This window comes from Anopheles arabiensis, chromosome X, assembly GCF_016920715.1.
Source record: "Anopheles arabiensis isolate DONGOLA chromosome X, AaraD3, whole genome shotgun sequence".
Classification (NCBI taxonomy): domain Eukaryota; kingdom Metazoa; phylum Arthropoda; class Insecta; order Diptera; family Culicidae; genus Anopheles; species Anopheles arabiensis.
The window spans coordinates 7,562,048-7,579,404 of NC_053519.1; the positions used below are offsets into that span (position 1 = coordinate 7,562,048).

The 17,357-nt window shown below is 46.9% G+C and overlaps 1 protein-coding gene across 1 annotated transcript; it reads right to left on the minus strand.

The window, feature by feature from the left end:
* Positions 1-340: 340 nt before the first annotated feature.
* Positions 341-17,048, minus strand: LOC120905965 (fibroin heavy chain). The gene is made up of 6 exons (XM_040317328.1): positions 16,313-17,048; positions 15,531-15,658; positions 15,111-15,444; positions 11,622-13,617; positions 11,456-11,530; positions 341-3,426 (listed from the first exon to the last, which is right to left on the minus strand). The coding sequence occupies exons 1-6, from the start codon at positions 16,347-16,349 to the stop codon at positions 3,189-3,191; spliced, it is 2,808 nt and encodes a 935-aa protein (XP_040173262.1). The 5' UTR covers positions 16,350-17,048; the 3' UTR covers positions 341-3,188.
* Between the last annotated feature and the right edge of the window lie 309 nt (positions 17,049-17,357).

Genomic DNA, 17,357 nt, shown 5'->3' on the forward strand with positions numbered 1-17,357 from the left:
CTCTCGTTTATTACTGTATCTTTTTAATTAAAACCTTTCGCAACACTGCGGCTTTTTTTCCCCCGTTTTGCTGCAATTTTTCGTTTTATGTGTGTTTTTTGTTTTGTTTTGTTTTGTTTTTTTTTTGTTAGCTTTATCGCTCTTTTGCATTTTTTCTGCTCTTTTTCAGTTTCCCTATTCATCATCTAATTATGTGTTTTATGTGTGTGTGTGTATGTATGTGTGTGGGTTTGTTACCATTTTGCATATGCTTTCGCTTCTCTACTCTGCTTATCACGTGCACTTTTCTGATATCGCGTTTGCTTTTTTGCTTCGATCGTGTCGAATATCACTTGCTTGATTTTTGTGTTTTTTTTTTTTTTTGTTTGTTTCATTCCATTCGGCGCAATTGATTTGTAATAAAACTAAGGCCAGATTAAAATCAGCCATCAATACGAGGGCCTAAACTAGAGCGAGGGCGTAGGTGTGGAGCGAGTTTTTGCTTGTTTTTTTTATGTTTTTGTTTAATGTTTCGTTGTTTTTTTTAAAACTCTATTTCATGCTACAAGGCAAACGCATTTGGATGCGTATATAAATGTGTGTGTGTATACGTGTTTTCTCTTTTTTTTTATAATATTTAGGACTGTTGCTCTTCATTTTATGAATTTTATTGTTACAGTGTAGGCAAGTTTATGTTAAAGCGATTTGTACATTTTATACATCAAAAACCTCTTCAAAAGGTACTGCTACTGGTTTGTGTATGTGTGTGTGTGTTTAATTGTTTTCTTTTTTTTTCTCTCCTAAAACTACCCAACCCTCCTCTCCCCGTGTTCGAGCTTTTTCCGGGCACGATATTGTTTTGTGTGAACATTTTTCTGTTTTTCGAATATGTTTTTTTTTCTTTTATATCTCAGTTGAGTATTACATACACCTTTTGTTTGTCGTATTCCTTTGATTGAGCAGTTTAGTACAAAATCCACACGCACACACACACACACATACGTCTATTTAAGGCCAATAAGTTCGTTATAGTGTATCGCCGTCGTGCGCCACATCCCTCACACATTGTGCAGTGGGTTGGGTGGTGTGTGCAGGGAGCAGCTTCCTCTTCTCTTCTTCTCCTTGGGTTAGTTGGGTGTATAAAAAAAAAACGAAGCAACCTAGAGCTACGTTTGCAAATAACGACGATTTGTGTGTTTGGAGAGCTTCTACCGCTCCATTTGTTCTATTCTGTCCCTCTCTCTCTCTCCCTCTCTCTTTCTAGCTCTCCTCCTTCGACTGTCTGTGTGTTTTTATAAAACTGATTATCTTGTCTTTACACAACCACGTGTTGCTTATTTTTGCTACCATTTACTTTCCCACCGCTTACTCGTGTGTTGTCGTGTGCCTCAAAACGGTTGCACTTGCTACCTTTAGAAGAAGAAATGATTAAAATAAACGCAACGATTACCACATTTGTTAAAGAGAAAAGAAAACATACGCTGCGCATTCGTTTAGTAATGTTACACTACTCGCTACTGCTGTTTGCTCCGTGTTATTGTCTAATTATCTAGCGGTACGTGCTTTTTTCATCTTCTTCTCCGCCAACCGTGATCCTCTCGCTTTCGCGCGCAGCAAAACCGTACCTAATATGACTACACTGTGTTTTTTTAGGCATGCAGCTATTAAAACAAACAAACGAAAAAAAAGGTAGATAAAACTAGTATTTTTTGGTTAGTGCCGATCACTACACACGCACACGCTCATGCTTTCGTTTTCGATTGTTTTTTTTTTTTGTTTGCTCTCTCTCTTTCTTATAACTTTCTCGTATTAAAATGCTCGCCCTTCTGCTGTCGCTACTTAAATATATGCTCTCTCGCTCTCGCTTTCCCTTCTGTGGTCGATCGTGGTGGCCGATCGGTTTTTGTCGCGGTTAATGTTAACTTATACACATTACTTTACAGTCACGGTTTGATTAGGTTGTGTTTGTTTTTCACTTTTATTTGCCGCCCATATTGCGCATTCTTTCCCCCTCTCTCGCTCTCTCTCTCTCTCTCATCACAACGGCACAATAAACAAAGGCAACCAAGGGCAGCCAAGCGCAAGGAATCGTAAAACGTTATTTAGCAGCTCTCTCGCTCGCTGCACGTGTTACTTTCTTCATCGTTTTATTATTATTAATATAAATGTTACTTTTATTATTCTTATTAGTTTGCATCAGGTGCAGCTTCAAGCAATCAATAGTTTAAAAAAAGCGTTTCCCTACCCCACCCCACCCCGACCATCCTGCCTGCAGCACCAGCACAGCAAACACGGGATCATCAGTCTTATTAGAGTAGCGGTAGTAGTGCCAGAACCGAAAGCAAACTTGGCTGCTTCGCTGTAGGAGGTGTGGGAGTGGGTGGGATTTAACAAAAAAAAAACACACACACACGCGCGAGCCGACTCGAAAACGTGTCCACCTATCACACACACACACACACGCACCCGCGCTACTAGTAGTAGGAGGAAGAAGAAAATAGAGCAAAAATGCGAGCGCTTTATTCTAATTGTAAATGGGAATGGGATTTAATGGAACGGAGCAGTGCCGGCCGAAATGCAATTGGAGCCTTACGTTTAAATTACAGTCGTTTCTTTTTTTTTTTGCTTTTGATTTTGTGATACAGGGAGTATGGGGGGGGGGATACACAGTTAGTAAAGTAAGGGACAACAAGCAAAATAAGAAAAAACAGACTTAAAAACAGAAAACCAGACGGCTAGCGGCCTTGAAAGTGAAATTCTAATGAAAATTAGGGAAATTGGAACCATGGTGTCATCATGGTGCAGGGGGGGAATTTCTAGGACGATGCAATCGATGCAGCGTACAGGCACGACGCTTTTTGAAAGCTTGCCGCAGCTACTTGAATTTTTCGCGTTTAAAATAGGTTTCCACCAACGTGAAGGCGCTTTTGCGCCGTAAAAACGAACCACACTGTCTCGGCTGCCCTGACCCTGGCGCTGGTGAGTGTCCAAAACCACATCACACACACACACGGGCGCACACACACTCAACCCTATCACTAGGACGGCAAATAATGTTAAACGATTTTGCGGTCATGAGATAATCACGCTGCTGCTGCTGCTGCTCCATAGCACGGTGCTCCTTTTCGGGCGCTGGCAGGGGTAGAAGAGATAAACGGCGTGTGGCAGGGGGCTAGTGGTGACACCGCCACCACCACCACCACCGTCTATCAGATGTCCACTATCATGTTCTGGAGCTGCTGCAGGTTGCTGCCCATCTTGGGGTTTTCCGGCAGGCAGCGTATCCGCAGCAGCCAGTTCTTGCACTCGAGACACTTGCTCTGCCGCTCCTCCCGGCTGACGTCCACGCCGATCGTGCAGGCGCCCCACGGGTCGGTGTTTTCGCGTATCACCGGCAGAAAGGTGGACAGGATGACGCGCAGCGTATCGCAGGCCCGGGTGCAGTGGCTGACAAAAAAAAAAAGACAGATACAGAATTACATTAGAAACGGTAGGGAGAAACAATTGCATCGGTGCGCCATTTTCAAGCACTTCCATTTTGTGTTCCATTTCGACGGCGGGTCGCCAAAGAATAAATAAATAAACAAATAATAAAAGTAAAGCGGAAAAGCAACAAGAAAAAAATCACATCTGTTCCGGGGCGAAGCATATATACATCAAATTACGTTGTCAAACATACATTTCACACACACGCGCGCGCGGACGGGCGTGCAAGTACCTTTCCTTCCGTCTTTTTTTTTTTTTTTTATTCGGTCCGGGATTTTGTGTGTCCCCTTTCCCGTGTCAACCCCTGGGCGAGATGGCGTAATTTGATATTGTTGATGCACAAGGCAGGCTCGATCTCGCTCGCTCTGCTGTGCAATGAAACCGATCGTGGCACAATTTGGCCCGATGCGCACCGAAAACAACAGCTTCTCCCCTCCCTCCCCCTCCGGTGTTCCCCACACCCAGTCGCACAAGGGAGCCACTACACGCGAGCAGCGGCCCGTGCGGCAGCGTGTTCGATTGCGCGCGCTAACTGCGCCATTACTGCAACAATCTGCACGCGGCCGGAGACGCACGGCGGTGCCTAACGGTTGCAAAATAAGTATGTCTCTGTGTGTGTGTGTGTGCATTGATTGCAGCGGGAAAGAGGGCAGCGGCGCGGGGACACAAAACATAGGGCAAAAAAGGACATATTTTCGGGCGCAGACATGGTAAAAACAAAATCATATCTACTTTTATCGTCCTGCCCAACTCCCCCTCACTACCGTTTCCATTCAATTCGCTCGCACTCGCTCTCTCCAGTTAACGACTGGCAAAGAATCAATGCTTGTCGCCCCTGGGCGTTTGATTGCGTCTGTGAGGCTGGCCAAGGCGGGTAATAGATACTTTTCATAATCTTCCCATCGCCAAAACTGCCACGGAAGGGCTGCAGCAGCACTCGGTACAAAATGACGGCGCAGGTTAGACGCAACACTGGGACAGAGAAGAGGGTAGGGGAGCGCACTCGCTCCACAATCGCAAACTTCCCCCCGCCGGTCGGTCCGTGGGTCGGACGCCATAGCCTGCAAAATGTCAATGGTGCATGCAGCAGACGCGCACAGACTTATTAATATTAATGTCATGCTGGGGGGGGGGAGGACGATGATGCTGTTCCCTTTGCTGAGAGTGAACTATCGGGACACACTTCACACTGTTGTGGAGAGGCGCAATTGTTTTGTTGCCGGTTACAATCTCTAGCCAGTCGTTTGTTGTTCGCGTGCTCCGTTTTAGCGCGAGTAATGTCCTTCGGTTTATGGTTCCTGTCGCCGAGTTTGTATCTACTTTTACGCATCGCTGGACGGCAAGACGCGGGTGGGTATCAGTGCTGCAAAATGTCATGAGCATCGCGTGATGCTCATTGCAGATACTCAATGAAAGTGCGTCATGACATGACGACGACATGACGACATAAGAGTGATTGCGTCAATCGCGATACTCTTACTGACAAGCTGAGCTTTATGCCGGCGCAAGCATAATCATGACTTTTTCTGATGGTGAACAGTGCTGACATGACTGAAACGAAGTTCCATTCAGCTCTCGTACACAACTGTGATGATCAGGAGGTGAGACTCATACAGTTGGAGCATCAATCACATGCTTGGTGACATTTTTTGCAGCTCCCAATTCTTGGACACTCATTTGGTCATGACACTTTCTGTCGGTGATAATCACGACTTTCTTGTAATATACTTGGCGTGTGGTCACAAGCAACAAAATTAGCATTCTTTCTCGCTCTTTCTGCTCTTTTTGTTTGTTGGGACCACTCGCAAGCACCGCATACCTCCCATGACTATCGTGATGATCAGCGACGGAAAATGTCGCAACCAAGTGACTGACCAGGAGTTGGTTGGATAAAATATCACTAAGCGTGTGTGATGGTCGCACCAACTGTTTGAGTATCACCTCTGATCATCACAGTAGAGCACGTGACGCTGGCATGATTTTGTTTCTGCCAGAATTTGTCATGACTATGTCAGTGACATTTTGCAGAACTCATCACCGTAAAAAAATGTCATGACATAGTAACTGAACAAGCGATGGTGACAAAAATGTCACGAGGCATGGTCACACCAATCGTTTTGAGTATCACCTCTGATTATCACAATTGAGTACGTGATGCTGACATTCAGATTTTTGTATCACATTGACAGTGACCATTTTGCAGCACTGGTGGGTATATAAATCATAAAAACCGAGCTTCTCTCAGTACCTTGTCCCTCTCATCCAACCAGCAGCACTGCTGCAGCAAGCGTCATTTCGGCATTGAATGCGCACCCAGACACACACTCACAAGCATTTCCTAAAAGAAAATTTTCATAAACAAAGACGTGGTTTAAGCAACGTGGAAAAGCGGCTTAATTGTAATGCCCCGCTTCGGCGCGCGGGGACCAGAGTGAAAAAAAAAGGAAACGGGTTTCCCTACCGAACGCGCACCACCACCACCACCACAACGGTGCCACATTTCCACAACTAATCGCCATCGCACTTCATCGCTAATAATGTAACACGCTACGCTACACCGCCGCCTCTCATCCTCCAACGGCCATCCCACCTTCGGCCACCCTTGCCAACAGAAGCAGGGGAAAACCACTCCCCCCGTGTGTATGGCTACAGTAATAATAATACTCAAAAGGGGGAAAATTCGGGTGACGAAGGGACGGCCCTCATGCTTTGCGCCGCGCAAGCAACCGAGCGGCTTTCCGCAAATCAAAACGCAAAACCGGGACCACGACGGGGGGTTTCTTTTTCGTCGTTGTCTTCGTCTTCTTCTTCTTCTTCTTCCACGTGCACGCACGGTTGTGTGTGACCCCTCCCCGTTCGTAGTTTGTGGCCGCGCGACAAACCCGAAACGGCGGTCCTCCGTCGGTTTTGCGCGGGATGTGAACGGAGAGAGAAGAGGGGGAAAGGAAAGGAGGCGAAGCTCGATAGTCGGTACGGTCGGGAAAAGCGGGTTGCTCGCTCGCCTCCCGTCAGACTGCCATCTTCTACCGGCAAACCGGTAACGGTAACAATATCACATTTACACACACACACACACACACACACTTTCCTCCGCGTGACGAGATCGTTTGAAGGGCTCTGTTGTTGTTGGTGCTTCTATTTTTTTTTTTTTCTAATGTTCTTCTGTTAAACACATTTAACGTGCAAAAAGTGAAGAAAATCTCTATCAGCATGATCTGACAACGACACGGTAAAGGGATTACGCTACGCATGGAAGAGGAGGGGGGAGGGGGAGAGGAGCGGGGAACAAAAAGGTACGAAAGATCCTAATCGCATCATGTGCGACTTCCTCGTTGCGCACTGGGCTGGGCTGCCAACGGCCTGGGTAAAATAATAGCCTTCGAAACGGGGGCCTCCTCCTCGCCGTTGCGTCCTTCCTGCCGGCGCGCGCCGCAGTTTTTTTTTTGCAATGGCGTACTGCTGCCGCCGGACGGACATTTGGTGCATTTGGAGAGGAAGCAACGCAAATGGTTGGTTTACAAATTTGCAATAAATGTGCGCGGCGGTAAATACGCTAAAATAGAAGATTTTTTCGATACAACAGAAGCCAGCTGTATCAATTTAATTAAAGAATGTCTATGATGGTGTGAAAACCTTAACTCAATAGGGCCGATTATGTGAGTCAAACGGAGAAGTGTCAAGCAAACCCATTCCAAACAAACCGAAATTTTAGGACCAATTATCGAGTGTTAGAGAAATGTGTCAAAAATGCTGATTTTCTGATTGCTGATTGCTGAGAATCACTAACAAGTTTGTGTAATACCGATTTTGCTTCCGTGCGTGTAGAGTGGTTTTGTTTGACACTTTTCCGTTTGACTCACATAATTGGCCCAAATATCTCTGGCCCAAATATTAGCCTAAAAATATTCGCTATTGTATGACTTCCCGTCGTAAATCATTAATTTATTGCAACACTGCAGCCAGTTGTATTGAGGAATTCACGTATGAATTTATTTTAAATAGTTATTAACAGTGAAACAGCGATGAAATCTCTCTGAGGTGCAGTCTCTTCGAAATGAATTGTTTCTTTTTCTATTCTCTTATTTGTTTGTCTCTTCAAGATTAATGTCTTCCGAAGGCGAATATCCTTCAAGCTGCATATGTGATTTGGAGGAAATTCTGAATTCCGAAAAATGAATTTTTGGGTAACAATTCTAACAAAAATTGGTCAAAGGATGCGATGTTTTTTTCCCTAGTGGGTTCTTGAATACTTCATAGCAACACCTTCAGTAGTTTTCTTCAACATGAATATATTTCCAAGCTGACGGTCTCTTGAAGGTTCACCGCACTGTAACTGTTAATTCCTGCATCTTTTTTTTTGTGTCGTATCAATTCTAGTTACTTTTTAGTGTAGCTACTTAAAGGACTTGGCTATCAGGAATAGGTTTACCACGTTAAGGTTTAGTGATCGAGTGAATGTCAAATCTTGGTTTATGATGATATTTCAAAGCAAATTAATTGAAATATAGAGCAAATAACAGAGCAAATAAAAGGATATTCTATTCCCCAAGTAAATTGCAACGTTCTCTAGAGTAAAATCTTTCATTTAACTGGTGCTTTCGCCATTTCATGCTGAAATCCAAATTTCAATGTGAATGCAAATATTTAATTTCAACGCGTTTACGCAATGTTTTTTTTTTATTTTCTATAATAATTGGCAATTCTTTGATGCCAGAGCCGGTGGCACTGCAGTTTCAGTTCATCGCTGGCGAGCATACCCACCACATGTTATATGATATATGCAATCGTATACAGGGTCTTTCTATACCGGCAATCGAGATGTTGAGATGAATATTGCTAAGGAAATTAGATCTACTTTGCTTCCAAACTCGCTCTCGCTCGCCGAAATGCGGTTTCGAGGTTTTTATAAATTGTAGGAATGTCAAGTTTGGAGAGTAGAAGCTTTATCCCTGAAAGCGTCTACGCGTACTTTCGACTCCAAAGTCGATTCAAGTCTGTCGCGTAATCAAACCCGTAGCGGGAAATGGATCGAAATCGATGTTGTGGCAGTAAAATATTTAGCTTTGCTAAGCTATGAAAAATTAATTTATGATGTGTGTTGCAATTAATTAAAGAAATGTCATTTAAACGAAAATCAAACCAAATTTAATAGACCTACAAGAAAATATCATTTCATTTGATTATCTACTAGTAAGTTTCTTACTTGTTGGCTAACGTTCTAATTTTATAAGCATATTTCAAAGTCTTCTCCGAGCGTTGGTTGGATTGATTTTCCAACAAGAAGCATATTGCAAAGAGCAATCGAGTCAAATTTCTCGACTCTAATCGAGTAATAGAATAGAATAGTTTTTTTAACACTTATTATTGTTAATAACCACAACTTATCATAACTTATTTCTTTTCAACAAAATACAAGATTGCCCCAAATGAGTATGCACAGGTGAAGGTATTTTACATACGGAGAAAATACCCCCAAGCTGTCAACGACAAAGATCCATTCAATGCATAAGTTATTGAAGATACTACCTTAGCCGTCGCACTGTTAACAAAAGGATCCGAAGGATGTAATTTTTGTTGTAGTTTTGTCAAAAAATATTGTTTCATTTTGTTAGAAATGTGTCGAATTGGAGGCATACACCGCGACGTGTTAGGTGTTTAAAAGTGGCGCATAAACATCATCAGTTGAATTCATTTTGGTCTTCGAGAACTTACTTTATGAACTGTTTTAGATAAGGTGGGCAACACTATCAACTATATGCATAATTCTTTCATTGGAATGTAAACATATGCGTTTAATTTTTTTTAGTAAAAGAGAACGTGAATTTTTACCGATTTTTTTTTTTCAAGATAGCTCACAAACTCTTGAAGCTATAGTGTGCAACATCCCAAATGAAGGAATATTACATTATTCGAAATAAATAAAAATTTACTTCGCTCTGTCACAGAGATTCACTCGGAAATGTTGAAAAATATTATTACAACATTATTCTTAGGTAATATTTCTTTGTTCATTTCATAGTGTAAATAGCATTATGGTCTGATTATTTCTTCTGAATACAAAAAAAAATCAAAAGGGATTGCAAAATTTGTGTAGTATTGAAGACTTACACTTTCCAATTCGATTTCAAACGAGTAGATTATACTGCTCGAATGCAATTAGAATTTTGGAAGGTTTTTTTTTTATCGAACGCCAAAAAGTCTAGTTGAGTTGCAGGGATCGCATCCCAAAACTGCAGGACACTTTTTTGATTCGAAAATGTACCAATATTATGGATTATGGATGGAATCATGCATTCAAGGAATTAGATGTCAAAAGTATCATTTTTCGTATCTTGTGCTGTTCTTAACAAACATAGCGTCACATGTCACTAACACATGTCTCACATGTCACTTGAATGTTAAGATTGCTATAATAAACACACTGTTAGCTTTGAACTGCTTTGAGTGCCACCAGAACAATTTTGTTTATGTTTCCCCGGGGGTCGTCGAAGCACTTTATGTTTACATTTTTACATTTATGGCTATCACATATGCTGTAGAAAGGTGTGGGAAATGTAATTGTATATCATCGAAACAAAAAAATGATGTGAGGGTGAGGGAAATATTATTGTATATCATCAAACTAAAAAGCGATAAAAATAATGAATTTAAATGGCCTTTTTTCTAGTTGTTTTTTTTATGTTTCGTTTTGATCATCAAATCGAAAATGGAACAGTCTTATTCTGTGTATGGATTTGATTTGAACAAGATGTTTCACTAATGGAAAGGAAGCAAGGATCACGTGAACAACGTTGGTAGACATTGAGTGGATTTAATTTAAGTTATATTTGCTATCTATTAGATGGTTTGAAAATTGACAATATTCCTAGAATGTGACTAAGACATATTCATGAAAGGAACTGTTTTTTTTTTATTAATATTCTCGGAAGGGGAAAATAATTATTTGCCAAACGATAACAATGATAAGGTAAGCTTTTTTATCTTTTAACTAAATTTAATGCTTTACCTTATAGAAGAAATTACTATAAAAAATCAGTAAAACCTGGCTATTGTATATGATAGCAATGGCTCTCCTAAGAAACATAACTACATGTGTTAAACAATGCTCAAAAATAATGCTTCATTGTCACTGAACTAAAAATAGGTTGATATTTCAATACTTAAAGCAAATTGTTATCAAATTGTTACCAATTGGCTCTATTCTTTTACCTAATGCTGAAAAATGTAGCTGTCAATGTCATAAACAAAATCCATGTCAGCGTCACGTACTCAATTGTGATCATGTGATACTTAGATGTGATACTCAAAACGAGTGGTGTGACCAATGCATGCTTCACATGTGACGTGTTTGCGATCATCGCTTGGTCAGTCACTATATCATGACTTTTTGTTACTGTGATCAGTTCTGCAAAATGTCACTGACATAGTCGTGACAAATTCCGGCCAAAACAAAATCACCTCAGCGTCACGAGCTCTACTGTGCGCAAAGCAGACAGAACGAGAAAGTATGCTCATTTTGTTGCTTGGAACTACTCGCCCAGTATGTCCCAAGAATGTCGTGATCATCATTGGGAGAATATGTCGTAACCAAGTGAGTGACAAGGGTTGGGTGCTAAACAAAATGTCACCAAGCATGTGATTGGTCCAATCGTTTTTTACTCTTATAAAGAATATTTTTGTTCCAGCTTTTACTGTACTGTTCTTCCGAAGCGTTTTAATTTAATTTTAAAGAATCTTTGGTTTTGTTATTCTCAATGCATGAGATCATTAGAGGTACGTTTTTCCATTGTTAAAAATACATTGTTAAACCTTTTAGTTCAAAAAATGCAAAAAATATATAGGATCAACCTTCGTTTTGCTATTTAGAACACATGCATTGACAATCATTTCTCGATACGAAGTCACTCGGAAACTTGATGGAGCACTTTAAGCGGAAAAAAAACCAGAAAGCGAGAGGTTACACTATTGGAAGGAAAAAAACAATACTTACAACTTATACTCGCTTTGTAATAGATCGTACACCTTTGGCAGTAAGAGCACGCACATGTCAAGCGTCCACTGCGAGCTGCAATAAAAAAAAAATCATACAAAACAGCATTAGCAAACAGAAAGTACAACACAAAAAGCAACGATACACCATCTTGCCCGGCACTTACGTTTTCTCCAGTATCGCGCCCAGCACGTCGACCAGTATGTGCTGATCGTTCATCCGCACCGCCACCTTGAGCGCGCCGGTAACGTCGCCCGACTTGGTGTAGTTGCGGATCGCGGACAGCAGCGCGGTACGGTTGCAGAGCGCCTGCAGCGTCGTGTCGTGCTCGTTCCGCAACACCTGTATCTCGTACTCCATGCTCGAGCTCTCGTGCCCGCCGCCGTACCGCAGGATGGTGGCGGAGGCGGTCGCTTGGTCCAGCATCAGCGCGTTCACATTACCACTGGCACTGCCGTAGTCCATCATCAGCGCGTCGATGCCACCGCCGGCACCGTGAATCGCTCCACCACCACCACCACCGCGCTGCGGACCGTAAAGTCCACTCGCCGGTCCGGACGGTGCTCCTGCGCCTCCAGCCCCTGACGCAGCCGCCGCCGTGGTACGTCCAGCGTGGTGGCGAATATCGAGCGACGTCTTCGACCGTACCGGCTTGGTGAGGATCTGCACCTTCACGTTCGCGTTGTGCTGCGACCGTGCCGGCCCGCCGCCGCCATTGCGCAGGGAGGCGGCCGCATTGGTCGTAATCAGGGCGCTGCTTTCGCTGCGCTGTATCTTGCTCGAGCTCGAGCCGGACCCGTGGTACGGCGGCGCGTGCGCATGCTGGTGCCGGATCGGGGAGCTGCCCCGGCTGATCGGCTTTTTGAACGTGAACGTCTCGTCCGAGGGGAGCTTGTTTAGCTCGAGCGTGCTTTTCGAGGTGGCCAGCCGGCGCACCAAATTGCCGGCCGAGCGGCTGTGTCCCACCCCGCCGTGAATGCTGCCCGGCCGGCGCTGGTCCGTTCCGCCGCTGGCGGACGCGCGCCCGGACGCGCTCACCCGACTAGTGACCTTGCCCGCGGCCGGTCCGCCGCCACCGGCGCTGCCCCCGTTCACGTACCCGGCCGTTCCGGGCTGGGTGGCGCTCTTGGGTGCGTAATCCGGCGGCTGCGCATTGTTCACCGGAAAGTCTTCCTTTTCCGGCTCCGGCACGTGGCCCTTCGGCAGCGGGTAGTAGTCGAGCGTGTTCAGATTGTACATGTGCATCTCTTCCCGCACCAGATAGTGGCTGTTAACGAGCGGGACGGCGGCCGGCCCGCCGCCCACGCCCTCGCCCGGTCCCGCCGGGAATGCTGGCATGCCGGTAGGGACGGCCGGCGCACCCCCAGCGGCAACGGCACTGCCACCGCCCCCATTGCCCATCGCTTCCAGCGAGCATTTGGGGTGGCCGGCCGGCACATCGAACTCGAACGCACTGCCCCCGGCGTACGATGCGTCCTCCTCGTCGATCATTTCGATGTTCAAGTTGGGCGACATGCCGCCCCCGTTGCCGCTGCCCAGCTCCCCGTCCTGGCCCGCGTCCGGGGAGTGGCCGGCAGATGGGCCACCGCCCGCACCGCCACCGATCGACAGCCGCACCTTGCCGCTGCCCCTGCTGAAGCTTTTGCGCGACGTCTGGTTGTGGGTGAACGTGGGCGGCTGCGGGTTCTGCGGGTTGTAGAACGCGCGCAGCTGCCCGAGCGGCACGGCATGGATCGTGACCGACGCGTCCTCGTACGTGCCGAACAGCAGCTTCGTGCCGGCAATCTTCATGTCGCCCAGCTGGCACCAGTTCGAGTCGATCCGGTCGTACTCGCGGTCCGGTTCCCACCCGACCACGGTAATGCCGGCGGCCGTCCCGACCAGCAGACACTTGCCGCTCTCGTCGAACGTGACGCACCGTACCGGCTGGCCGCCTCCGCCACTCCCTCCGCCCGCTCCTGCTCCCCCGCCGCCGCCCGCGCCGGGCGTTTGCGTGATCAGCTGGCGCTTCTCGAGATCGTACAGGTCAACGGTGCCGTCGCTGCGGCCCGCCGCCATCAGCAGATCGGTCGGATGGTACTTGACGCAGGTGGCCGGTGTCTGCCGCTCGGTAAACTCCATGAACAGCTTGCTCATCCGAATGTCCCATATGATGACGCTTCCTGCAAACACAAACGCAGCAAGAACAAAGAAGGTAGTTTAGGTGTGAATTTTCTTTTCTTTTTCTAATGTAGTCTAGTCTTTCTTTTCTGCTTCATCTAGTGATGGGAAACATGAAGATTTAGTCGGAATCAATTCCAGCTAGCTCCGACGTTTTCTGGAATCGATTCCGGAATCGGCACCGGATCGGCTCCGGAATTGGAATCGTTTCCGGAGTTGGAACCGGAACCGGAATCAGTATCGATTCCGGAATCGGCTCCGACATCGGAGTCGGTTGCGGTATAGATGTTTGGATTAGTGATGGAAAAAATGAATGAATTCCGAATAGTAGGTCCGGAATCAGTTTCCGGAATCGATTCCGGAAACGACACCGAAAATAATTCCAGAATCGGCTCCGGAATCGGTTCTGGAATCGATTCCAGAGTTGGATCCGGAATCAAAATCGGCTCCGGTAACGGAATTGGCTCCAAAATCAGAATTAGCTTCAAAACGGAGTCGGTTTCGGCATCTCAATAGAAATAGGCGTTTGGATCCAATGATGCTACGTATTTCAATTTCAATTCAAGAACTGATTAGTAATGTGCTCTTTGGAGCACATTTCGACTCCGACTATTGTTAGTCCGATTCCGACTCCGGCAAAATCCGAACTGCTAGTTCCGCCCGGAGTAGGAGTAGTCCGAAGTTACCCGGAGTCATCCCAAGTCGTTCGGAGTCGTCCAGAGATGGCCGGAGTCGTCGTAGACGTCCGAATTCGGAGTTGCCAGGAGTCGTCCCAAGTCGTTCGGAGTCGTTCGGAGTCGTCCGGAGTCATCCAGAATCGTCCGGAGTCGTCCGGAGTCGTCCAGAGTCGTCCAGAATCGTTCGGAGTCGTTCGAAGTCGTTTGGAGTCGTCCGAAGTCTGAGTCGCCCGGAGTCGGCCGGTAGGCAGTTGGCAAAAATCCGGAGCCGACCGGAATCGGAGTCAATCGGAGTCAACAGGAGCCGTCCCATGTAATGTACTAGTGACAGATATTTCATTTCGTTGTGTTCGTTTTGTGTCTTTCACTTTGCGCGGGGCACTTCGTATTCAGGCCTTTGTTTCGAAAGCCGATTCCGGCCGACTGCGGACGACTTCAACTCCAACCGATTCCGGACGACTCCGAAAAACTCCGGACGACTCCAGATGACTCCGATTCCGGACGACTCCGGACGATTCCGAGCGACTCCGGACAATGCTAGGCGTTTTTGTCATCTTTACCCATCACTAGAATTGATTCTCATTCCGAAGCTAATTCTAATTATGAAGTCAATTCTGATTCCGTTACCGGAACAAATTGCGATTCCCAGGTCGATTTCGATTCCTGAGCCGATTTTAATCCCGAGCCATCTTGGCCAATCGGCTCCGGAATCAAAATCGATTTCAGCAGTGGAATCGGCTCCGGAATTGCTTCCGCACACGGAATCGGTATCGGGTAGCAGTCCGATTCCAAACTCGCACCACTAGTTTCACACCCACCTTCAGCGCCGGCGGAAGCGATCCACGAGCCGTCGGGCGAAAATTTGACCGAGTTGACGTGCGACATGTGGCCCCGGTACCGCTTGATGCACACCTTCTCGCGCACGTCCCACAGCCGGATGGACGTGTCGTTGCTGCCGGACACCAGGTACGAGTCGCTGTACGGGTAGAAGTCGAGCGTCCGCACACTCTTCATGTGCCCGAACAGTGAGATCGAGTCGGACGCGTTCAGGTTCCAGCGCTTGATCACGCCGGTATCGTCCGCGGAGTAGACGAAGTCATCCGAGTAGGCAAACTTTACGCAATCGATCGACGAGTTGTGCCCGGGCAGGGTCTGGAGATGGTGCGCGCGTGCAAGTGCAAACGACAACAGCAGGTTAGTAAAGAGACACACACGTCCGACCGGTCCGACTGGCTTACCATAAAACACTTCTCGTCACCGAACGTCCATAGCTTTATGTTTCGATCTTGCCCTCCGGTGACCAGCACGCGTCCCGTCTCTCCAATATCCAGGCATGTTACTTTGCTGCTATGGGCTTGGATAGCATCTGCGCCGGGTGGAGAGGGAAAACATAAAAAAAACATAAATTAGTGAAAATGTTTAGTAAAAGGAGCAATCATTCCCCCCCGGAAAAAAAGGTTGCCCAATAGGGGTGGGGATTTGTCCCTCGAGCAGAGCATCGGGTTCCGTCTTGGAGTAGGAGCAGAGACGGTGTGTCGTTCAATCGTTCCGACCATTATGCCTAATTTGGTACAGAGGCACATAACCTTGGTACGCGCGCTGCACCAACACACACACAGACACCATGTCGGTATCGTGTGACGAGCTCGTGCGATGGAGGCCAGACCCCGTGGCCGTGCGCGGATGTGGGTGGGTGGGTTGCTTCTGCGTTGTGGTGATCGCGTTGGGTGTGTTGATCGAGGAGATGCTTCTTCGCACGGGCGCGCGGGGATGGTTGGGTTTTGATCGAGGAAATTTTCCACCCTTTTCCAGAGGGGGGTGGTTTCTCCCCGGGGTGGTGTTTTGCATCGCACAGCTGCGCCCGCTCGACAAAGGAAAGCAGGAGGGCCGCGTCACGACACCCCGGAACCACCGGTTTTGCGAACAGATGTGCCCACTACTGCTGCCCCGCTCTGCTACAAAAGACCCCACCCTGTTCCCCCTCCCCTTCTTCCTTCTTCTCTCACACACATACACTCACATAGTTTCGATGGCAGCTTCCGAGCGACCGATGCCATATCCTAATGGAGCGGCGCGAGGGCACTCTTGCACTTGCGGGGGGGTGGAGGCACTGTTATTACACGCACACACACACACGCACACGCACGCACACACACGCAATACTGTCCTAGTCGTCCCGGGGACCTCGCGCACTGCAGCGGAAGCAAGTCAATGCCTTCTCGGCGACGTCGATTGTCGTACGCGCGTTTCCGAGGCCGGACGAACGGGCCCTGGGTGCAACCATTCGTGCACACAAAATCCCCGAGAACACGCGCGACTTTTTCGAGACACACGAGGATGCCCCTCGACACCCACCAGCCACCAGCGCCTGTCCCACCCCCTTGTGCACGATCGAGGAGAAGGCTTTTTTTTTTTTGTTTTTTACTGTTTGCCTCCTCCGACTCCCGAACAAGGGGTTTTTTGTGTGTCTTTTGCTACACTGCGGGCCCCGGACCTGGTGGTGAGCGCTGCAACCGTGCCGCGTTCGTCGCTGGGCACAGGAATTTTCGGTCTTTATTTTCGGACTTGCCGAGACGGTGAATCGCTCGGTGAACGTTCTTTGCTGGTTGCTGGTTTCTTTTCTTTTTGCTCCTCGCACTGCCTGCCTGCCCTGTCTGCCTTCCTTGCTTTCGTTCGCCTTTTGCTGCTTGAGGGCGATTTTCTACAAACAAGACCCCGACTGACAGCTACGCACATACACACACACACACACACACACACACACACACACACACACACATACACAGACACATTCGTGCCGTGTGAAGGCGCTGTCAGGTTGTGGTATAGCTGCGGGCTCACTTCTTGGACAAAATGTTCAACGGGTAAAAGTAAGGCTCAGCCCTCTACGTTACATTGGAGAAGCGATACAGTCTGTTCCCGAGTTACACGGTTCTCGACTTACGCGGATTCGGAGATACGCGGTTTTCTAAATTTGAAAGATTAAATGTCAAATCAATACAATTTGCTTCAAGATCGGTATAAATTGCATTTTTGCTAGCAAATTGAAACCGCTATATTAATAT

Bases quoted from the DNA above. Each gene is read 5' to 3' on its own strand.
- LOC120905965 (XM_040317328.1), bottom strand. From the start codon at position 16,349: ATGGCATCGGTCGCTCGGAAGCTGCCATCGAAACTAT. The intron at 11,531-11,621 runs GTAAGTGCCGGG...TTTTTATTGCAG, and splicing joins GGCGCGATACTGGAGAAAAC to CTCGCAGTGGACGCTTGACA. The intron at 3,427-11,455 runs GTAAGTATTGTT...TTTTTTTGTCAG, and splicing joins TTACAAAGCGAGTATAAGTT to CCACTGCACCCGGGCCTGCG.